This window comes from Rissa tridactyla, chromosome 8 (assembly GCF_028500815.1).
Source record: "Rissa tridactyla isolate bRisTri1 chromosome 8, bRisTri1.patW.cur.20221130, whole genome shotgun sequence".
In the NCBI taxonomy this organism is placed as follows: Eukaryota; Metazoa; Chordata; class Aves; order Charadriiformes; family Laridae; genus Rissa; species Rissa tridactyla.
In genome coordinates, this window is record NC_071473.1 from 33,453,990 (window position 1) to 33,471,445 (window position 17,456).

The following is a 17,456-nucleotide window of genomic DNA, read 5'->3' on the forward strand; positions in this document are numbered from 1 at the left end:
AGAGGAGTCTCTTGCTTTTGGTGATGTCAAGGAATATGCTATGAAAAACACAGTACGATTGTAAGACAGCCAAAGAACATCACATTTACAGTTACATTTCATTACAGTGCCTATAGTCTGAAGAATGTAAAAGCGCTGCTGCTGTGAGTTTCTTGTAAGCTATAGTGGTCCAAGGAAACATATTCTCTTTTCCACAGTTCCTAACCCCTCCCCCTCTCTGCCCCAAAATACAACAATGACCCATCTGTGCACAAACAAGAGAGCAATTCCTAATATTTAAACATGGACTAATCTGCCAACGTTGATGTATCAGGGACAGAACATAATGAATGTCACAGTGCTTAGTCTTTCTTTTCACTAAAACTGTCTTGAAGAGTAATGAGGAACAAGAAAGCCGGCAGAAAGAACAAACCACTGTGGATCACACTTGATTTAAAAAATAACATGATTCACTTCATTATTCACTTATTTTCTGTTTTTCTCTAAAAACATTTTCGTGTTTTAACTCTCTTTCATATTCAAGAAAGAACATATTTCTCCTGACATGACATCTAAGTGCTGATAGTTTCTACCAAAAATCTTTTAAGAATAATTTTGTGCCACTCATGAAGCTTATCTATGCTTTAAATCATTATCTATTCTTTGACATATTTTCATTGCACCTAGGCTGCAATTACGTCACTCTGGAACACCATCATGGCAATTTAGATTACAAACAATAATTAAGAAAATCAGTTAAATGAAAATCAGTAGTCCTTAAGTACTGAATTTGACAGGCTGCAAGATGTGGATCTTCACCTAAACGGCGTGTAATTTTTCTCTTTCAAGCTGCAGAGATCTGATGGTAATTTATTACACATGTGTGTGGCTTGATATGCCAGCATGCAAAAATAACTGAGATAGCTCTAAAAAAAATATGGTTCTGGTAGTGGAATTAATATAGAATTATACAGAATTGTATATTAATATAAGCATGCTACCTCACCTCAATTAATATATTTTCCTTCTAACGCCTTGCAGGGATCTAAATTCTGCTAAATACTCAGCATTTCATCCTATTTGTTCTGCTTTGGATTGTTGGAAGACCACAAAAATGAGTGGGTATCTTTCCACTGACATTTTGGGGCTGAATCACATCTCCTAGAATTTAAATAACTGTAAGGACACTGTGTTAAATTACTATTCTCTACACTGTGAGAATACCTATTCTTTTTCACCACCTATCTGAAATGCTTCCATTTCCTCCTTGGGCAGAGAAAGAAATTTTTCTTTTTACTAGGACACAGTTTAGCTGTATTCATTTAGGCTAAGAGGAAGGCTCAAAAAAAAAAGTGTCAGAGAGGCAACGTGTGACAACAGACTGGAAGTAGCAAGAATGCTGGTGACAGAAAGATGTGTAAAATATAACCATCAAGTAGAAACTTGAAACTTCACAGCATATGAGATTTTCCTATGACAAAGTAATCAGTAAAATGAATAAGTTGCCGCTGGGAGTACCTACTGATGTTGTAATGAAGGAGGATGAAACAGGGAATTAACTTGATCTGTTCTAGGAAGCATCTAGTAAACGACTGAGAACAACACAGACTGGTGGGGCAACGATAATAGTACTAATAATTGGTTCCTGACTTTTGGCATCCTGCATGTGGTTAGGGTTTAAGACAGACAATTGTAAGACCAGTTCCGAAGGAGTAAGCTTTGATACAGAAAAGCAGGATAGACGTGGCATTTTGGTGCTCCACAGTGGTACTGTGGCTAACTACTCAAAGTGCCAGAAAGCCCTGGTGTATCTCTTCACAGAACAGCACCCAACACACAGCATTTAAGGGAGCTTAGGTGTAACTGTGCCATTCACCTCAGTCCCCTCATTTGTAAATCTAATGACTATGATACCAACCATTTCAGAAAATCAAGGACAGGAAGAGCTAAGTATACTAATACAGTGCTGTAAAACATAAGATATTGTAGGAAAGGATAATATACTTCTGAAATTTAATTTGACATATAAAAGCAACATGTATATTGTGGATAAAGCGTATGTTTATTAACTGCTATAAGGCGTTAAAAGTAGAAAGATCTCAATGAAGGCAAATTTTAAAAATTTGATGTACGCTTCTACTAAAACGTGACCATCGTTTTCTCTCATTTCCCAGAGGAGCCGGGGCAGCACCCGATCCCTCGGGAAGGTCTCGACCGGACCTCCTGCACCACTCAACTGTGCCAAGTGTCCGCTACCTACAGGTGGGTGCCGGTCACCGACTGCTGCCGGTGGGCAGCAGGACAGGAGCGAGACGGGCAGGTTTCTCGGGGAGGAACTGTGAAACCTCGCTCCCCCATGGCCATGGTGCGGCGAGGCGGAGGCTGGGAACGGCTCCGTGGTGGCGGGCTTTTCCTTCATCACCCCGCTCCCTCCTTTCTCACAGCGTCCTTAAAGCGAAGTCCCCGGCGGTCCCCCAAGGCTGTGTCCCCCAAGGCACGCTCCAAGTTGCGCCTGGGAGCCGGGACGGGGGGTTGAAGGGGTTCAGGCGGCCGGGCCCGGGCCTGGCGCCGCACCAACGCCAGGAGCCACACTTTCGGGGTGCCCCAAGGGCACCGCAGCAGGCCTGTACCTCAGCGCCCCGGCTCCTCTCACGCACATCTCTCCCCTCAAACACCCCCCCTCCTCCCCGTTCCCTCCCCAACCGGCGTCCCCCTCCCCCTGCTTTCCGCTTGTCCCCAGCGTCGCCCCGCTGTCCACTCCTCCCGCTCCCCCCAACGCATCCCCCTTCCGCGCCGCCCGCCCCTCCGCTCCGAGGGGAGCCGCGGCCGGCGCGGCCAGCACTGCGCATGCTCCGGACGCGCGCGGCCCGCGGCGCGGCGGTGGGGCGGGCGGGGGCGGCGGGGGGGCAGCGGTAGCCCCGTGTTGGGACACCCCGGCGGCGTCCCCCGGCTCGCTCCCGCCTCGCCGTGCCCCGTTCCCCAAGCGCCTTCGGGACGGCCCCTCTCCCCCGTCCCGAGGGCAGGCGGTGCCGCGGGCTGCTGGCGTCCGTGGAGCGGACGGTGTGCCGCCGCCGAGGCGAAGGGCGGTGCTGTGGGCGGCCGGGGGAGCCGCGCGATTGGCCTCCGCCCGGCGGCTGGCTTGTCAGTTGGGCTCCAGGGGTGGCCCTGGGAGCCTCTCGCCCAGCCCTCTGACGGGATGAAGCCTTTAGGGGGATGCGGCGCTCTTTGCATTTTGATTAAAGCCCCTCATCTCCCTTCAGTCTGAAGGCAGGGCACTGGGGAGGACGGGTCGGAGGGGCCTGCGCAAGGCCGAGCAAAGAGGGAGGTGGGGTGAGAGAGAGAGAAAACCCCTCTTGGTATATCACGTATGGCTCTATAGGAGAAATCATCTCTGGGAATATAGTGGAAAGGACGGAGCTGGTATAAACTGAAGGCGCCCGGGTTTAATTCACACTTGTGGGTGCCCAGCATGGAGATGCAGAGATGGTCCATAAGGTGGAAAACGAGAAGGTGGCCCTGGGACTCGGCTGTAACCGTGCTCATCACCTTCGCCATCCTTCTCCGGGCTGCAGAGGTCAGAGGAGGTAAGAAAGCAAAGGGGAGCCGGGGAGTCCAGGCGCCTCTCCCCCCACTCCCCCGCCCCGTCGGGGAGAAGGACTCGGCACGGCCCGGGGACGCGTTTCAGAAGAAACCTGTCAGAGCGGCTCCCGATGCTGGGGAGGCGAGAGGGCACGAAGGCACTTGGGTCCGGCTTGGGGCGCGGAGACCCGCCGGGAGCCCCCGGCAGCGCGGGCAGGGGACGTCCCTCCCAGGTGCCGCGGAGGGATGGCTCCCGTTAGCTTCAGCCTTTAACTTTGGATGTGGTTTTAAGGCAGTAAAGAGTATGCAACTGGCGGGGTGGGAAGATGAAAGAAATACTTGTTGAACAGCGTGACTTCTCTTCCAGCACTAAACTCAGTTATGTGGAGTGCGTGTACGATTTTCAGTTTTGTTGAATTTACAGAATCGTTACTCTGCTCAAGTTCACCAAGTTGGGGCTGAAATGGAGCAACAAGTATCTGCCTTCTCCTCGGAGGGGTGAGGCAAGGGAAAGTTGGGGGATGGAGGCTCTCTGCTCTGATTTTTCTCCATTCTCCGCTTTCTTTTTTTTTATTTTTCCCTTTGCAAAGGATTTCAGTGGGCAAAAAGTTTTCCAGGACGCGAGGGGAGGAGAAAATATATGTGAAGGGGCCCTTTGCCAGACGCTGAGGAGAGCAGCTCCCGGCCGCAGCGGCGCCCCGCAGGTGGTGTAGGCAGCGCCAGCCCCGGAGATGCCCGGGGGGGCGGCTCGGGGGGCTCGGCCTGACGGTCGCCGGGCTCCACAAGGGCGGTGTCAGCGCCGTAGCGCCGTCCCCAGCCTCCCTCACTCTTTGCAGCCTCCCCGGGGGTGTCGAGTGGTCCCTTAGGTGTCCGTGGAGCTGGTGGGCAGGGTGCAGCCCGCGGGGGACTTGCAGTGGGAACAAGACGCGGCAGCTTCAGCAGAAAGAAATCGCTGTGTCGTCCCGTGTCCCGTGTCGTGTCCGCCCCCTCCCGCACCACCCCTCTCGTCCCCCCCGCACCTCTCCGCACCGCTCCCCGGCACGGCTCAGCCCTCGGCCGCCCGCCGCGCCGCCCCGTCTGGGCGCCACCGGGGCGCTCCGGCTTTTTGAGATGTGCTGGCACATTCGAGGAGCTGCAGTGTATAATCTCCGATGGCGGGAGCGCTTTCCTGTCCTACCGGGGGTGGAAATGCTGCCTCTTCCTCCATCCCTCTCTACCTCCCACCGGTGCCCACAGGCGCATCTGGGGGCCAGTCTGGTTGGGATTAATTTTTTATTATTCTGTGGGTCTGACATCCATGAAGGGGCTTAACTCTCCGAAAAGAAAGGTTTAATTTTTATGCATTTATTATTTTAACGAGGTATTTCTCGATCTGAATTCCCTCTTTCTGAATCAACAGGCGTCCTAGAGGGAGCACAGTACGGTGATCAGTTTCCATTCAAGCCCTTTATACCTGGGCACAACCTTGACGGTGTCAGATCAATCAGGGCTTCTGCCCCCTGCTGGCCCCATTTCTGACAGGCATTGGAAGGGGTCAAATTTCATCCATATTGCAATTCCACCGATTCCAGTGGAGTTACACACCCAGGGTGAATTAACCTCTCAGAGCTTCAAGGATTCCTCATTACTATGTCGAAACTAAATTTCTTCAAGAAGCGATACTGTCCGCACAGGCACGATGGATATCTTATGCCACTTTTCATGTGACCATTCACAGTAGAACCAACTTAATTAAGAAAGATTTGCGTAGATTATCTTTACATAATGGGTTGGATGCTAATTGAAAGTTAAAAGAAAATCTAAACCCAAGCAGCCCAGGAAAAATCAATAGAAGTTATCTGGTACTTACTGAAATATATTCAGCAACATTAGGCAGACTAATTTGTTTCTGGAAATTCTATTAAAAATTAAAAAGCTATATGAAAAATATTTTCCTCTAGTATTCTGTATAAAGGACGTTTCAGAAACAAAACTACAGGCTTCTCGTTTTTGTAGAAGCATTATGAAAAGAACTTAGTTATTGAACTTTTCTGAAATACAGTATGCCATTTGCTGAGAAACTACAGGGAGCTGTGTGTTTAGGGCTTGATCTGCTATTGAAGTCAGTAAGAGTTTTTCCATTGACTACAGAGGGAGTAGAATTTGACCTAATTTTCCTAATGGAGTACAAGGGAGATACTTCTGAATCATCTTTTAGGTATTCTAATCTTATTTAAAGTAGTTAAAGGATAAAAAAGGACATAAGGATTCGTATTTGAAAGTAGGAGAGGAAAAATACCAAGGAATAAAATAAAATAGCATACTACAGCAGGTAAAAATATGACTAAATGAAAATGCTGGATAAAGTATGAATCATCGCCCTCTGTTAACTTAAGTCCTATATTCTTCAATTGTCTTTTCATAAAGTATCCCTACATGAAGAAAATTACATGGTGTATTCATATAGTGTTGATCATATAGCACTGACTTCTTTTTAAGACAACAGAATCCATTCCATGTAGAGCAACCTCAAAAGATTCTTAAAATTCTTGACTTTTTTTCAAGTTTCTTTATTTAACACAAAAAAGAAAGAGAAGTATGAGGTGTCTTTCATAGTACCAAGAGAGGGGGTGTGAAGATCTGACTGGGCTCTTGAGTTATGTCTTCTGTAGACAAAAAAAGTTACAGAAGTGAGAAGCAACTGAATGGGAAAAGTAGTGACTCATATTTGGTCAGCTCAGTGCCCACCAGCTCTTAAGCAGCTCTTTTTAGAAAATATTTTTGCTTTATGACTTGTCTAAAGTAAACAAAATTCAGTATTTTAAAAGACATCCTTTGATTTCCTTTCCCCTTCCTCACCTTTAATACTAAATCTGTTGGTAATGTGTTTGGAATGAATAAACTCATTTAGTTGAAATGGCATGGCTTCAACACTATAAATTTTTTGTAAGGGCCTGGCATCAATGCACTATTGTGATGCTGATTTGAATTTCATGCATAAGAAATGAAAAATCAGTGTTGTTATTATTTGTAAGCTTTTTGAAGCAAATGGGAATCCAGCTTTTAATCAGAGTGCAAAAAGATTTCAGAATCCTTACTGAAAATGAGGCTATGAAGCTATATATAGAAAATACACTTTGGCCTTTCTGTGTAAGTGACAAGCAGATTTGTCTCTAATATAAAATAGATACCTTTTACAGTCATCTTAGGAAATACAAAGGTTCCTTGTGCTTCCCCCAGATAGGCTTGGAAACTAGTGGGAGTTCTAGGTGCAGAAGGAATGCAGAACTGGGCCCACTAACAAAAGGAAAGTTTTCTTTGTGGATGCACACTTCACACTGTTACTTATTTGTAATTTCTTAGTAAGTTACACGGGGAAGATATGGATCTGTTTCTTGAATGAAAACTCTTTAATGTATCTGCCTAGTCTAAACCTGTACAAAAAGGTGTTTTGAGCTAGAAAAGTATGAATCTTTTCTCAGAACTGTTCGTGATGTAAAGCACTTCTGGTATTTAACTGATCAATTCACTTCTAAGGTTGAAAAAGAATATAAATATTTACATTGTTCCTTTTTTTGCAGTGAAATAATCTTATGTGTTAACTTTAGTTTAACAAAATGCCGTTAACCTTCAGAAAGAGAGAATGTACAGGGGTCTCTCAGATAAACATTCACAAAGTGAGCAAAAGTTATTAAGTCAAAGGCTGATTTCACTAGATTCAGCTAGTGGTCTTAGCTGAAGTTTTTCTGAGTCCCAGGGATCAGCAGGTGAAATGGTCCAGTCTCCCCAGTATAGTGCAAGAGAGACCTGCATGTATATGTCTGTTTTGCTATATAATTTAAATTTTTTAAATTGCTTCTAAGGTAAAATAATTATTTCAACTTCAGCAGCAGACTATCTGACACAGAAAAATGACTGGTATGTGTTGTAGATTCTCTAGAGCGTGAATCTTTGCATTTAATTTAGAAGGAAACTTCACAAGGATTCCAGAAAGGACTATTCAGGCAGCAGGAAACTATGTCTTTTTTACTAGCTCTGCAGAAAAGAAGTTTCTCAAATTAAGTTTTATGTCTATCGTAACAAATGTAACTGTATGTAAATACATATAGAATACCTACAAATACTCAGTGTTTTTGGATTGAAATAATCTCTGTGCCTAGCACCTATTATTGGAATGTTACTAGAAAAAATAATCTTTGATATAAAATCTTTCCTGGTGCTATGGTGTTTTCTCATTATTAAAAAAAAACCCACAAAAAAACACAAACCAGAAAACAACAAAACTATTGTTGGTAAAGATGGTGTCTGTAGCAGTTGTAAAATGTAGGAAAGGAGTTGTCCGACTCAGTTTTACAATTGTCATGCCCAAAGTTACTTGGTCTCTTCCAAATAGGGCCCTTAATTCTAACAAGGTTGCAGCATAATAAAAGAGCCATGACATTGCTACTGAAGTGAAGTTATACCTAAAACACACTGGAGCAATTATGTCTCTCCCGGATTTGTTTTGTACAGTGGTGAACAGTAGGGTTTCCATCTGCCAGCAAGATTAAGAAGTTGCTTTTCTTTTCTCTGTCGAGCTCTCTGCTTCTTTTCAGAAGAAATCCTCCCAGCATTGGTTAATTTATCGTTGTTCTGAGTATTTGTTGATAATAGGGGGAGAATAAATTAAGCAGAGCTTGGGAGAAATCTCTAATGTTCTAAGAATGTGAAATCTCACGCAGTGATAAAGATTTGCCCTCTGGATGGACACAATAGAGAGCAGTGACTTAAAAGGAATTAGGTGAACACACATGCCTGTTGCAAGGGCTTATAACTGTACTACTCAGTATTAAATACCAAGTTTAAAGACTGTAAATGTAAGGATTAATTGTTGACCCTGTTATTACAATAGTAGTAGAATCTGGCAGAACTTAAATTCTTTTTAGCACATTATCACACATAAGGGGTTGTAAAAACCTTTGAAAATTCTAGGTCTGGGACTTCACTGTATGTCAAAGTGTTAATGCATACAGTATGTGAAATAGAAGTCTTTTGGCAGAGCTGATATTATATGGAAGAAAAGTTTGCTGCAAAGCAAACTGAAAGATGTATTATAAAATACAATTAAAAAACCACGGATCCTGATCATGCTATGAATAATGTCACTGGCAGCTAAGCTTTGTCTATAACATTGAATTAACTTAGTTATGAGTCAAAATACGGTCACATCATTAAAGTATTACATTAGCCTAAATTTTACCTAATCTGTCCCTTACCTGTATATTTGCTTGAATTATCATAGTAATCTGATAGGTTATCAAGCATTCATAGTTTTTAAAAAAAATAAAATTAAAGGTTTTACAACCTTGCTGTCTGCTTAAGCAGAATTCCTGCTAATATCAGTAGAATACAGAATTGGGTCTGATTTCCTTGCATTGGTCTCAAAAGGAAGATAATATCTTTGGCATCAGTGAGAGTATGGTGAAAGCTTTTAGCTGTATGATTTTAAAAAATCATTTAGTTGTTTCTCTATCAAATTAAATAGGGTTACTTTAAATGACACCATTTGTAAATCTTGTCCTTAGCTGTGTTTTGCTTTTTTCCTATGCTTATAGCTGAAAAATGTGCAAATGTTCCACATTTGAAAACTCCCATTTATTAGAAGATACTTTTGAAGTCTATTGGGAATAAATACCTTGATCAACAAAGCTTTTAAGTGGGCTCAGTTTCTTTTATGTTTAGTCGCCGAGGGAACACCTTGTCTCTTCCTGTAGCAGTGACCCTTTTTAGACTGTGTCTTTTTTTTATATGGTAGGAGAAACAGGATGCTCCAAGAATTTAATACTCATTTTGCTGATTTTCACAGTTGGAAGTACTGTCTCCACTGTCTGTACAAAAATAACTTTTTGAATCCGTAGCAGAGGCCTCAACATAGTTAGATTCTTGGGCTGCAGTTCTGATATAATCTGCTGTGGTGTAAAATAGGAATAATTTCACAGAGGTATTGATACAAACGTTAAAATATTGTAAGCTGATGGATCATTACAGGTCTGCACCAGATGATGAACTAGCCCCATCTTTTGTGGGTAACAAGTGAAACATTTTATGGAATCAGGATCAGGTCTTTAGTGCTTGATTGTAGTCAATGTTGATGAGCAAGTGATAAAAGTACAACCTATCTAGTCTCAAGGAAAGTTTTAAGTAATAAAAAAGTCACAATTTGTGGCAAAATATAGAAAAAAAAAATAATGAAATGTCAGTAGAAAATCAAGGTTACATGCCAGAATTGTGCAACATAACAAAACCCAGAAAGAACTACTCTTATTTTTTGCTGAATATTTCCAGTAAATAAATAAGCCTGCAAGCTAACCTTATTAACGATCTGAGTGTGTAGCTGTAGATAGGCAAGTTTTCCACTGGTTTCAATATGGGATTTAAGTGGTTTTTTGGTGTTTGTTTTTTACTGTATGAGTGTTAGAGATTGGTCTTTATAAAGAGATATGGTTAGTAGTTGGTGAGTATCAAAAATACGTCCCATATATGCATAGACTATTTTTATTGTCTTTGAGATACCCCCATGCATTTAGTAGATTTTGCAGCATAGGAAGTCAGTGAAAAATTTCCAAATAGCTGGTGTGGAGACAGAAGTAGCCAGTTCAGAGCAGTTTCACACAAGCCCTCCGTAGATGAAATAGTCAATCACAGGTCATTTAAAGCATTCCTGTACGCATCTGGATAATCTCTAGTTCTTGTAATCATTAAATATGAAAGCACTGCAATAACTCCTTAAAATGTCACCAGCCAAGATACCAATTACATAATTATTCTAAAAGCTAACACATAGGAAAGTTTTTAACACGTAAAACAAACGTGAAGTATGTCTCTAGAAATATATACATGGGCAATATATATTCAGCTAATCTCATAAATTTATATTTAGGTACCTAGAATAAAACAGCTTGATTTCCAGCAGCACTATGTAATTACTTTAGGCAGCTTCATTGGTTTCATTTTTTTACCTGGAAGATGCTCTGTAACTCAGTTCTGCAGCCCACAAAACAGAGTTCATATTATCCAGTTCTGTAAAGTCCTTTGGTTAACAACTATGAAAAGTATAGGAACCTTCACAAAGGACACTGCAGAACCAATGCTTCTGATGCTTGCTCGCAGAACAGCCTTCTGTTACATGTCTGGGCTCTCAGTAGAGAGCTGGGAGGCAGGCGATTCTCAGACTGCCAATCCCAAAAGCCTCAGGGAAGAGCAGATCTGCCCAGAGCTAGCCAGTAGGAAATGCTAAGGGCAGAAAAGCATCTGATCCTTGCCTGGTACTTAGACACCTGTGGCAGAACTGCAGGGAGTCATTGTGTGGGATACAGAGACTAGAGCCTGAAGTGGGAAGGTAATAGAATCATCTTAAGTTGGAAAGGACCTTTAAGATCATTGAGTCCAATCATTAACCTACCACTGCCCAAACACAGAGTCCTTTCTAAGAACAGGGAAGCTCAGTGAAGCATTTTGAATTCCTGCTCTTGGATGTTTATTCCTGTATTAACAGATGAAGAACACAGTAAATTAATAAATACAGATAATAATCATTATATGTATTTCTGTTTTTAAAAGATACACATCATACCAGCCCACAATAAGTTAAAGTGCATAAGGGTAAAAATATGAACAAAAATATTCTTACCACATTAGAAATATCGCAGATTCCTAGCGATAGTTGGGTCTTGTACTGTGTCCTAAAGGTCAACAAACTAACAGTTTAACAAATCCAGATTCTAACACTGCTAGTAAAGACTTCCTTATTGATAATTTGGCAAAGTGTCAGCATTTATCACTCTTCCTGCCCTAGCAAGCTTAAGTCTAGCTAGTAAGCTAAACTGCTTGCTAATTGTTCATAGAATCAGAAACTGGACTAATAATTTGGGAGAAGGAATGCATGGAGGGAAAAAGTTATCAGGTTTCACAGTAGGAGAACTGCTGAAACAGCTTGACAAATGGTAGCTAAAATAAACCTATGTAGAAGAACTTTCACACAATCTGTATTTAAGACTGTTTTTAACGGAAAGCCTTTTCTCCCTTTTTCTGGCCTGACAGCACTGTTCTGAGAGGTCAACAGCAGAAACTGAAGACTAGCTACCCCTTCATATGAGTTCTTCATGAAAGTGTTTTTGCCTCTTACATACATTAAGCTTTACGTCATCTAATGAGTGTCAGTTAGAAACCTTCATCATAGTAGTTATCTTTACCCATCTATAGAATACATGGAGAGTGCTTAGAATGAGCACTTACAGTTACGAAGATTCAAAATTTTAAGAAAAGTAAAGAAACTAAATAACTGTAGTCTATTATGCCTTTAATAGGTAACATAGTTTCAAAAAAAAACTGTGGAGCAGCCAGTACCTTCTATTTAAGTTCCTAAATAAATACCTAGAAATCTAACCATAGGTAGCCTATTTTTGAGTCTTGTCCACAAATATAAGGAGTCCCTTCATCTGTTCCCACCAAATGCGCATATTTTAGCCTACCAGGCTATAATAGCTTCTACTCTTTAAATGATCTGTCACAGTGAAATAAAACTGGACTAAACTTTAAAAAAACCACTCCATTTAGAATTTAAGATTTGTGTTTCAACACTCTTAAGTTTTAGTTTTGCGGTGGTTCCATTGGAACAGATTACTGGCAGAATGCAACATATTTCCATGGAAAAATATGAAGGAAAATAATAGTAATTTAGAAACATTAGTCTTCCTAAATTTCTCAGATAATTCTTTTTACTGGGGCAAATTAAGCTCTTTTCTATTTCAGGGTTGCATCTCACCAATTACAAGTTACTGATTGTAACTCCTGCAAGCTATTTGTGGAGTCATCACTGATAAATTGTCACTTTCACATTAATCAAAAGAAAGGCATTGCTGAAGAATTAAGATAACTCAAGAAGTTAGCTGTTATATCTGAAAAATATATAAAACTGTTTATTAAAAATTACTGTTTATTATATCTGAAAAAAAGGAAAAGTCACAGTTACCAAAGTTATTAACAGTATAGCAAACCGTTGCACACTCAGTTTGCTAAGGTATATCTGTAAAGTAAAGAATACTGGCTCTTTTTTTCCCCTTGAGTTTTTTTATTATTTGCATTTAAGGTATGTCCCCCAGCATGCAATCTGGGAATATCGTGTAAATTATGTAGGTGAACATAGCCTTAAAATAGGGAAGGACCATTGTGCCTGAGCTCTCTCATAAAATTAAGAGACTAAGACCCAGAAGTTACCAGACTAAATCTAAAATCTAAATATAATAGGATTTTAACTTCAATGCTTTATTAGGCATTTGAACAGAAAGAAAAATATTTTAGTCTCAACGAGTCATCCCCTCAACAGTTTCTTATGGGAATGAATTTTGTATCCAGAAGTTGCCACCACAGTCACTTTCCTTTCGGTCCTGGAGAGTTTCACTTTGAGGACTGACAGCAAAGTCCTTCCTTCTGAAAATGCAGGTGATTGCTTCCTCTGTGTACCCTGTCTTCAACAAAAGTCTGTCTTGACCTGTTTGGTCCTTAGTCACCAGCAACTTTAACTGCAGCTAAAATTGCTTTACTGTACAGGTATAGAAAGAGAACAGTTGTCAAGTTTGGTATAGCCTATCTAAAAAGGTTCAGGGCTATATGCCTTTCCCACTGCAGCTTCTAAGTAGCTTGCAGCATGTTCTGTGTCGAATAGAAGAAAACTCAAGGTGTGGGACGTTCTAGACAAGAAGGACAGTTGTCCATTCCGACTTCCTTGGTTATCTCTTAGGCAATAATCAAACTCACTCAAAAGAACTCTCATTTGAATGAATAATATCTTTTCAAACTGCATGTATTCCAAATCTACTGAGGACCGCTGCATGCATCTGTAATAAGATCACTCTAGATGCTTGACCTCTTAACATCCAAGTAGGACATGAAATACTGAGTAAGATCCGCAGTAGTGGGGAATTGCAGCCACTCATGGAATTGACCCGTAAGTTGCTTCTTAATACAGTTTTATGTAGGAAAGGATGGTTAGAAACCTGTCTGATAACCAATTCGCCTATATAGGTCAAAAAGAATTTCTGAGGAAGCACTTAGAAGTATGTGCAAATTTTTTCTTCTGCAAATAAAAAAAAATTCGAGTAATAGAGTGTCCAGGTCATTTTCTATCAATGAAATGAATCTGACACAGAATTTTTCAGTTGGTTTGTGACAGCAACAGACTTAAATTACTAGTAAGATACTATGAGTGGAAGCTGACATGTATGCTAAGAAAAAGGAATTCAAGTGTTTCATATGCTTAAGTGTAAATTTATTGACACATACACATTAGCTGCTTAGAGTGATACAGGACAGAACATTCTACTTACACAAAAAAATACAGCTCTATTTTCACTGTGTATTAATGGCCTAACATTTACACACCTAGCATTTACATTAATGTCACTCACTAGATTGATTTGAGTAAATCTATGCTATTTGAGTAAGCCTATATGGAGAACTTCTTTTGGCTTTGGATCATCACTGCAGTTGGTCAGTAGCTAGAAAACTGTAAAAAAGCGTACATCAAACATATCAAGAAGTCAAAGTGAAGGAAGCAAGTCCTCTCATCTTGTGTAATAAGTGCTGTTTATATTTATGACATTATAACATATGAGAAATGAATCTGCTGTTTTCACCAGTTTCTATTTAACACCAGAATAAATCACATTGAACAATGACAGGACTTGTTAGGTATAATGCCATGTAAAGGCAACAGAATTTGATCCATATTGTAGTATCGATATCAGTATTGATAGGAATGATATATCACAGATTTTATTTTAATTTTGGGATTGTGGAATTAAATGAAAGCTATAATATTTTTAACTGTGAATTTATGATCAAAATACAGTCTAGATTTTCACAGAAGTTATTTTTCCATCTATAATTGCATTATATTTTAAAAATATGTAATTATTCATTCATTGAAAAGTCTTTAATTAATGAATTCATTGTCATGGCCTTTAAAATAAATGTATAATTGTATATATAGGAAGTCTAGGCTTGAAAATGCTAACCAAAATTGGAAGTCAGTTTTTATATGCATTTTCCTCCTCTCCAAACAAGCAGAAAACACATGAAGTTTCCCTCATGTAATTCACTCCTGACATTCTCTCCTGACCTGGCAGTGTAAAATTGTGGTCTAGCATCCAGTTTACAACTACTTAAATCCACTGAATCCTTTTAATTTCCAGCAGAGATATGCTGACTGAAGGTTGTTTTTTTTCTTTCTCCTTTTTAGTTAGCATGATTTTATGTATATTTTAGTACCATTTAAAGTAGTGTGGAAGATTTTATATTTCTGTGATCTGTCTTTTTTTTTTTTCCCTGTAAGCTTCCTGTTTAGTTCCTATGGAAGAAATCTAAAGGGAAGGCAAGGAAGATTAAATATGGCTTTGGAGTTATATTTCGTATTAAATGCTCTGGACCAAATGTTGTTATCCATATCACTATAAATATGGAAAGCTCATTGAGTGAATGGATGACTTCAGTCATACCACAGTAATGCAGACCAGAATTTGGCTCTACAATTTTAAATATTGCAAGTAACAAATTATTTCAGGTCTTGAGATGTTACACCCCTAATATTTTTTTTTTACTTTACCTTCTTTATTTTTGAAAGCCAGGAACTTATGCTGGAGCTAAATGATTAACAGTTTGGTATCTTTAAAGACACTAGGGCACTCGGGTTCCCATCTCATGCAATTCTGTCTTCTAAAAAGGGATTTTTGAAGAACTCTCCTTTGCCATTCCAGAAATCCCAGCACTTTTAAACACTTCTCCTCTGGCTATTACTGTATAGCCTATTAGTGGCAGTGAAAGTTGCACATGTCTCTCTGAACTGTTTTGAATCAGGGACAAACACTGTTGAACTTTGCACTGTAGTATTTACTGAGAAGAATGATCCTCCTCTAGTTGGTTCTCTATCAGTGGAAAAGTAGCATAGTGGAAACTTGCTTTTGATTGTGGTCTGAAACTCGGGACTCCTGAGTTTACTCTGAAAAATGCGGGCTTGCCCTGATGAACACAGGCTTCTTTCCAAAGGGTTATCTTGTGGCTTCGTCTGGCTTGCCTGCAGGAGGTGGCCTTCAAGCAGCAGTGCAGTGTGGCCAGAAACATTTGCATAAAGGGACCCACTTTCAGGGTCTGGATCTTGTCTTTTGTCAAATTTGCCATAGCAAACAGAGTTGAGTTTTCAAAGCTGATGTCTGAGTTTCATAAGGAGAATTTACTGCACCCCAAGAACTGATGAACAGAGCTGTTTGCATGATGCTTCTTTGTTGGTTATTTCTTTGCCATATTAAATCTTAGCACCAAATTGGAAGGATGCAAAAGCATTACATCATGTATCATTAATTTGCAGTTTTCTTCTCTTATGAGAAAACTATCCAAGGAAATTAGACTAGAAGATAAAATCATTTAGGAAAGCTGCTTTATGCACTGCAAGGAAGTTCTTGTGAGAGACCTGATCTGCCAGTTATGGGTTACATTAATGTTTCCCCATATAAATACAAGCTGTAATCTTAATTTGTGGACCATGCAAACAGGCAAACTGCATGGCCTTGGCACTGGTGCTGTTTCTGGCTATTTCTTACCATTCCCAGAAACTGGGAGCAGAATGGTAGAGAAGAGGCAGTTTTCACGAAGAGCTAAAGCTCCCAGGATACAGTGACACTGAGCACTGCAGAACCTACAGGAACTGGCAGAGAGAAGCCACAGTTTCAGCTGATAGCTTCCAGGCTATGCTCTACCCCGACTCTCTGAGTTGTCTTCCTACCTCTCTACCCTCGTCTTCTAAGCAGGCCAGTGTTGGCTGTGTGAGGACTTATTCTCCTTTATACTTCAAACAGGTTACCTCTAACTAGTTACGATCTAAGTACTGCTGTTTTTCAAGAGCTGTTTGTTTTTGACTGGATTCCTCGATGTGTGTGCTCTGTGTCATATTGAGAGCAACTGCGTCTGGTGCTTTCTGTAGAGGCCTTAAGCAGATCATCTGAACATGCACAGTGAGCTCATCAAGAATTTTGAGACTAGTGTCATGGCAGCCTGGTCAGGGCTACTTGAACACTTGCTCCAACTAGGGTGCCATAGTTCCAGAAAATGTAAAAAAATTACTGAAATTCACCAAGACAGAATTTCCACTAGCAAAAAGAGGGTATTTCTGCAGAAACCCCAATATATGGTAGCCCTATGCCTGACACAGGAGGAGCGTAGGAGAGAAGTGCTTTACATAGTGAGTCCTGTTTTTGCCTGGGAGATGGCAAAAACAGCTGTGAGGAGACTTCCAGGCCTTCTACCTCCCAGCTGAAATACAGGATTGGTTGCATCCTAATCTGGGAATTTGATTAGACTCAAGACCAGGTTAAATAATGATGTGCACAAGAATGTTGCAAAACATTTACAAGGAAGAGGCACAGACTCAGTCTGTTTATTTCACAGACTGAATGATTTGTAGGTTTCTATCAAAAGCAAATTTTTGTAAAGCAGCATATTAAAACTTGTACATTCCTGCCCGGTTTATCTAAAGGCTTCTAAGGAACTTCTTTACTTTTTAACTATTGGTTGAGTTGGCTAGCTGGAGGCTTTTCTATAACTTAGAGAAGCAGTTTCTGTTACTTGTGAGCTGTAAGTATTTAGTAAGTTAGCCATGTTATCATAGGAGATAGACTAATTACCTTTTTTGCGTGAGTTACTTCATAGAACTTGTCATTTCTATGACAAGTTACATTTCTAGAAGTCCTTGTAAACTGACTGGTGTTTTTGCTATTTACATTTTGTGAATCACAGTTTGCGGAAATAAATGCCATCTATGGACTATTAACAAAATGTTTGTTCTAATTATTTGGAATTTCTGGTTTGAAGATTGTTCTCTTCTATTATTA

General features: G+C 40.6%; 1 protein-coding gene across 1 annotated transcript in view; it reads left to right on the forward strand.

The window, feature by feature from the left end:
- Positions 1 to 3,254: 3,254 nt before the first annotated feature.
- The window catches only part of COL11A1 (collagen type XI alpha 1 chain), a 159,921-nt gene continuing 145,719 nt past the window's right edge, over positions 3,255 to 17,456 (forward strand). The window contains exon 1 of the mRNA XM_054213016.1: positions 3,255 to 3,563. Coding sequence (XP_054068991.1) covers positions 3,449 to 3,563 — 115 coding nt within the window. The 5' untranslated portion in view covers positions 3,255 to 3,448. The remainder of the gene's footprint in view (positions 3,564 to 17,456) is intronic.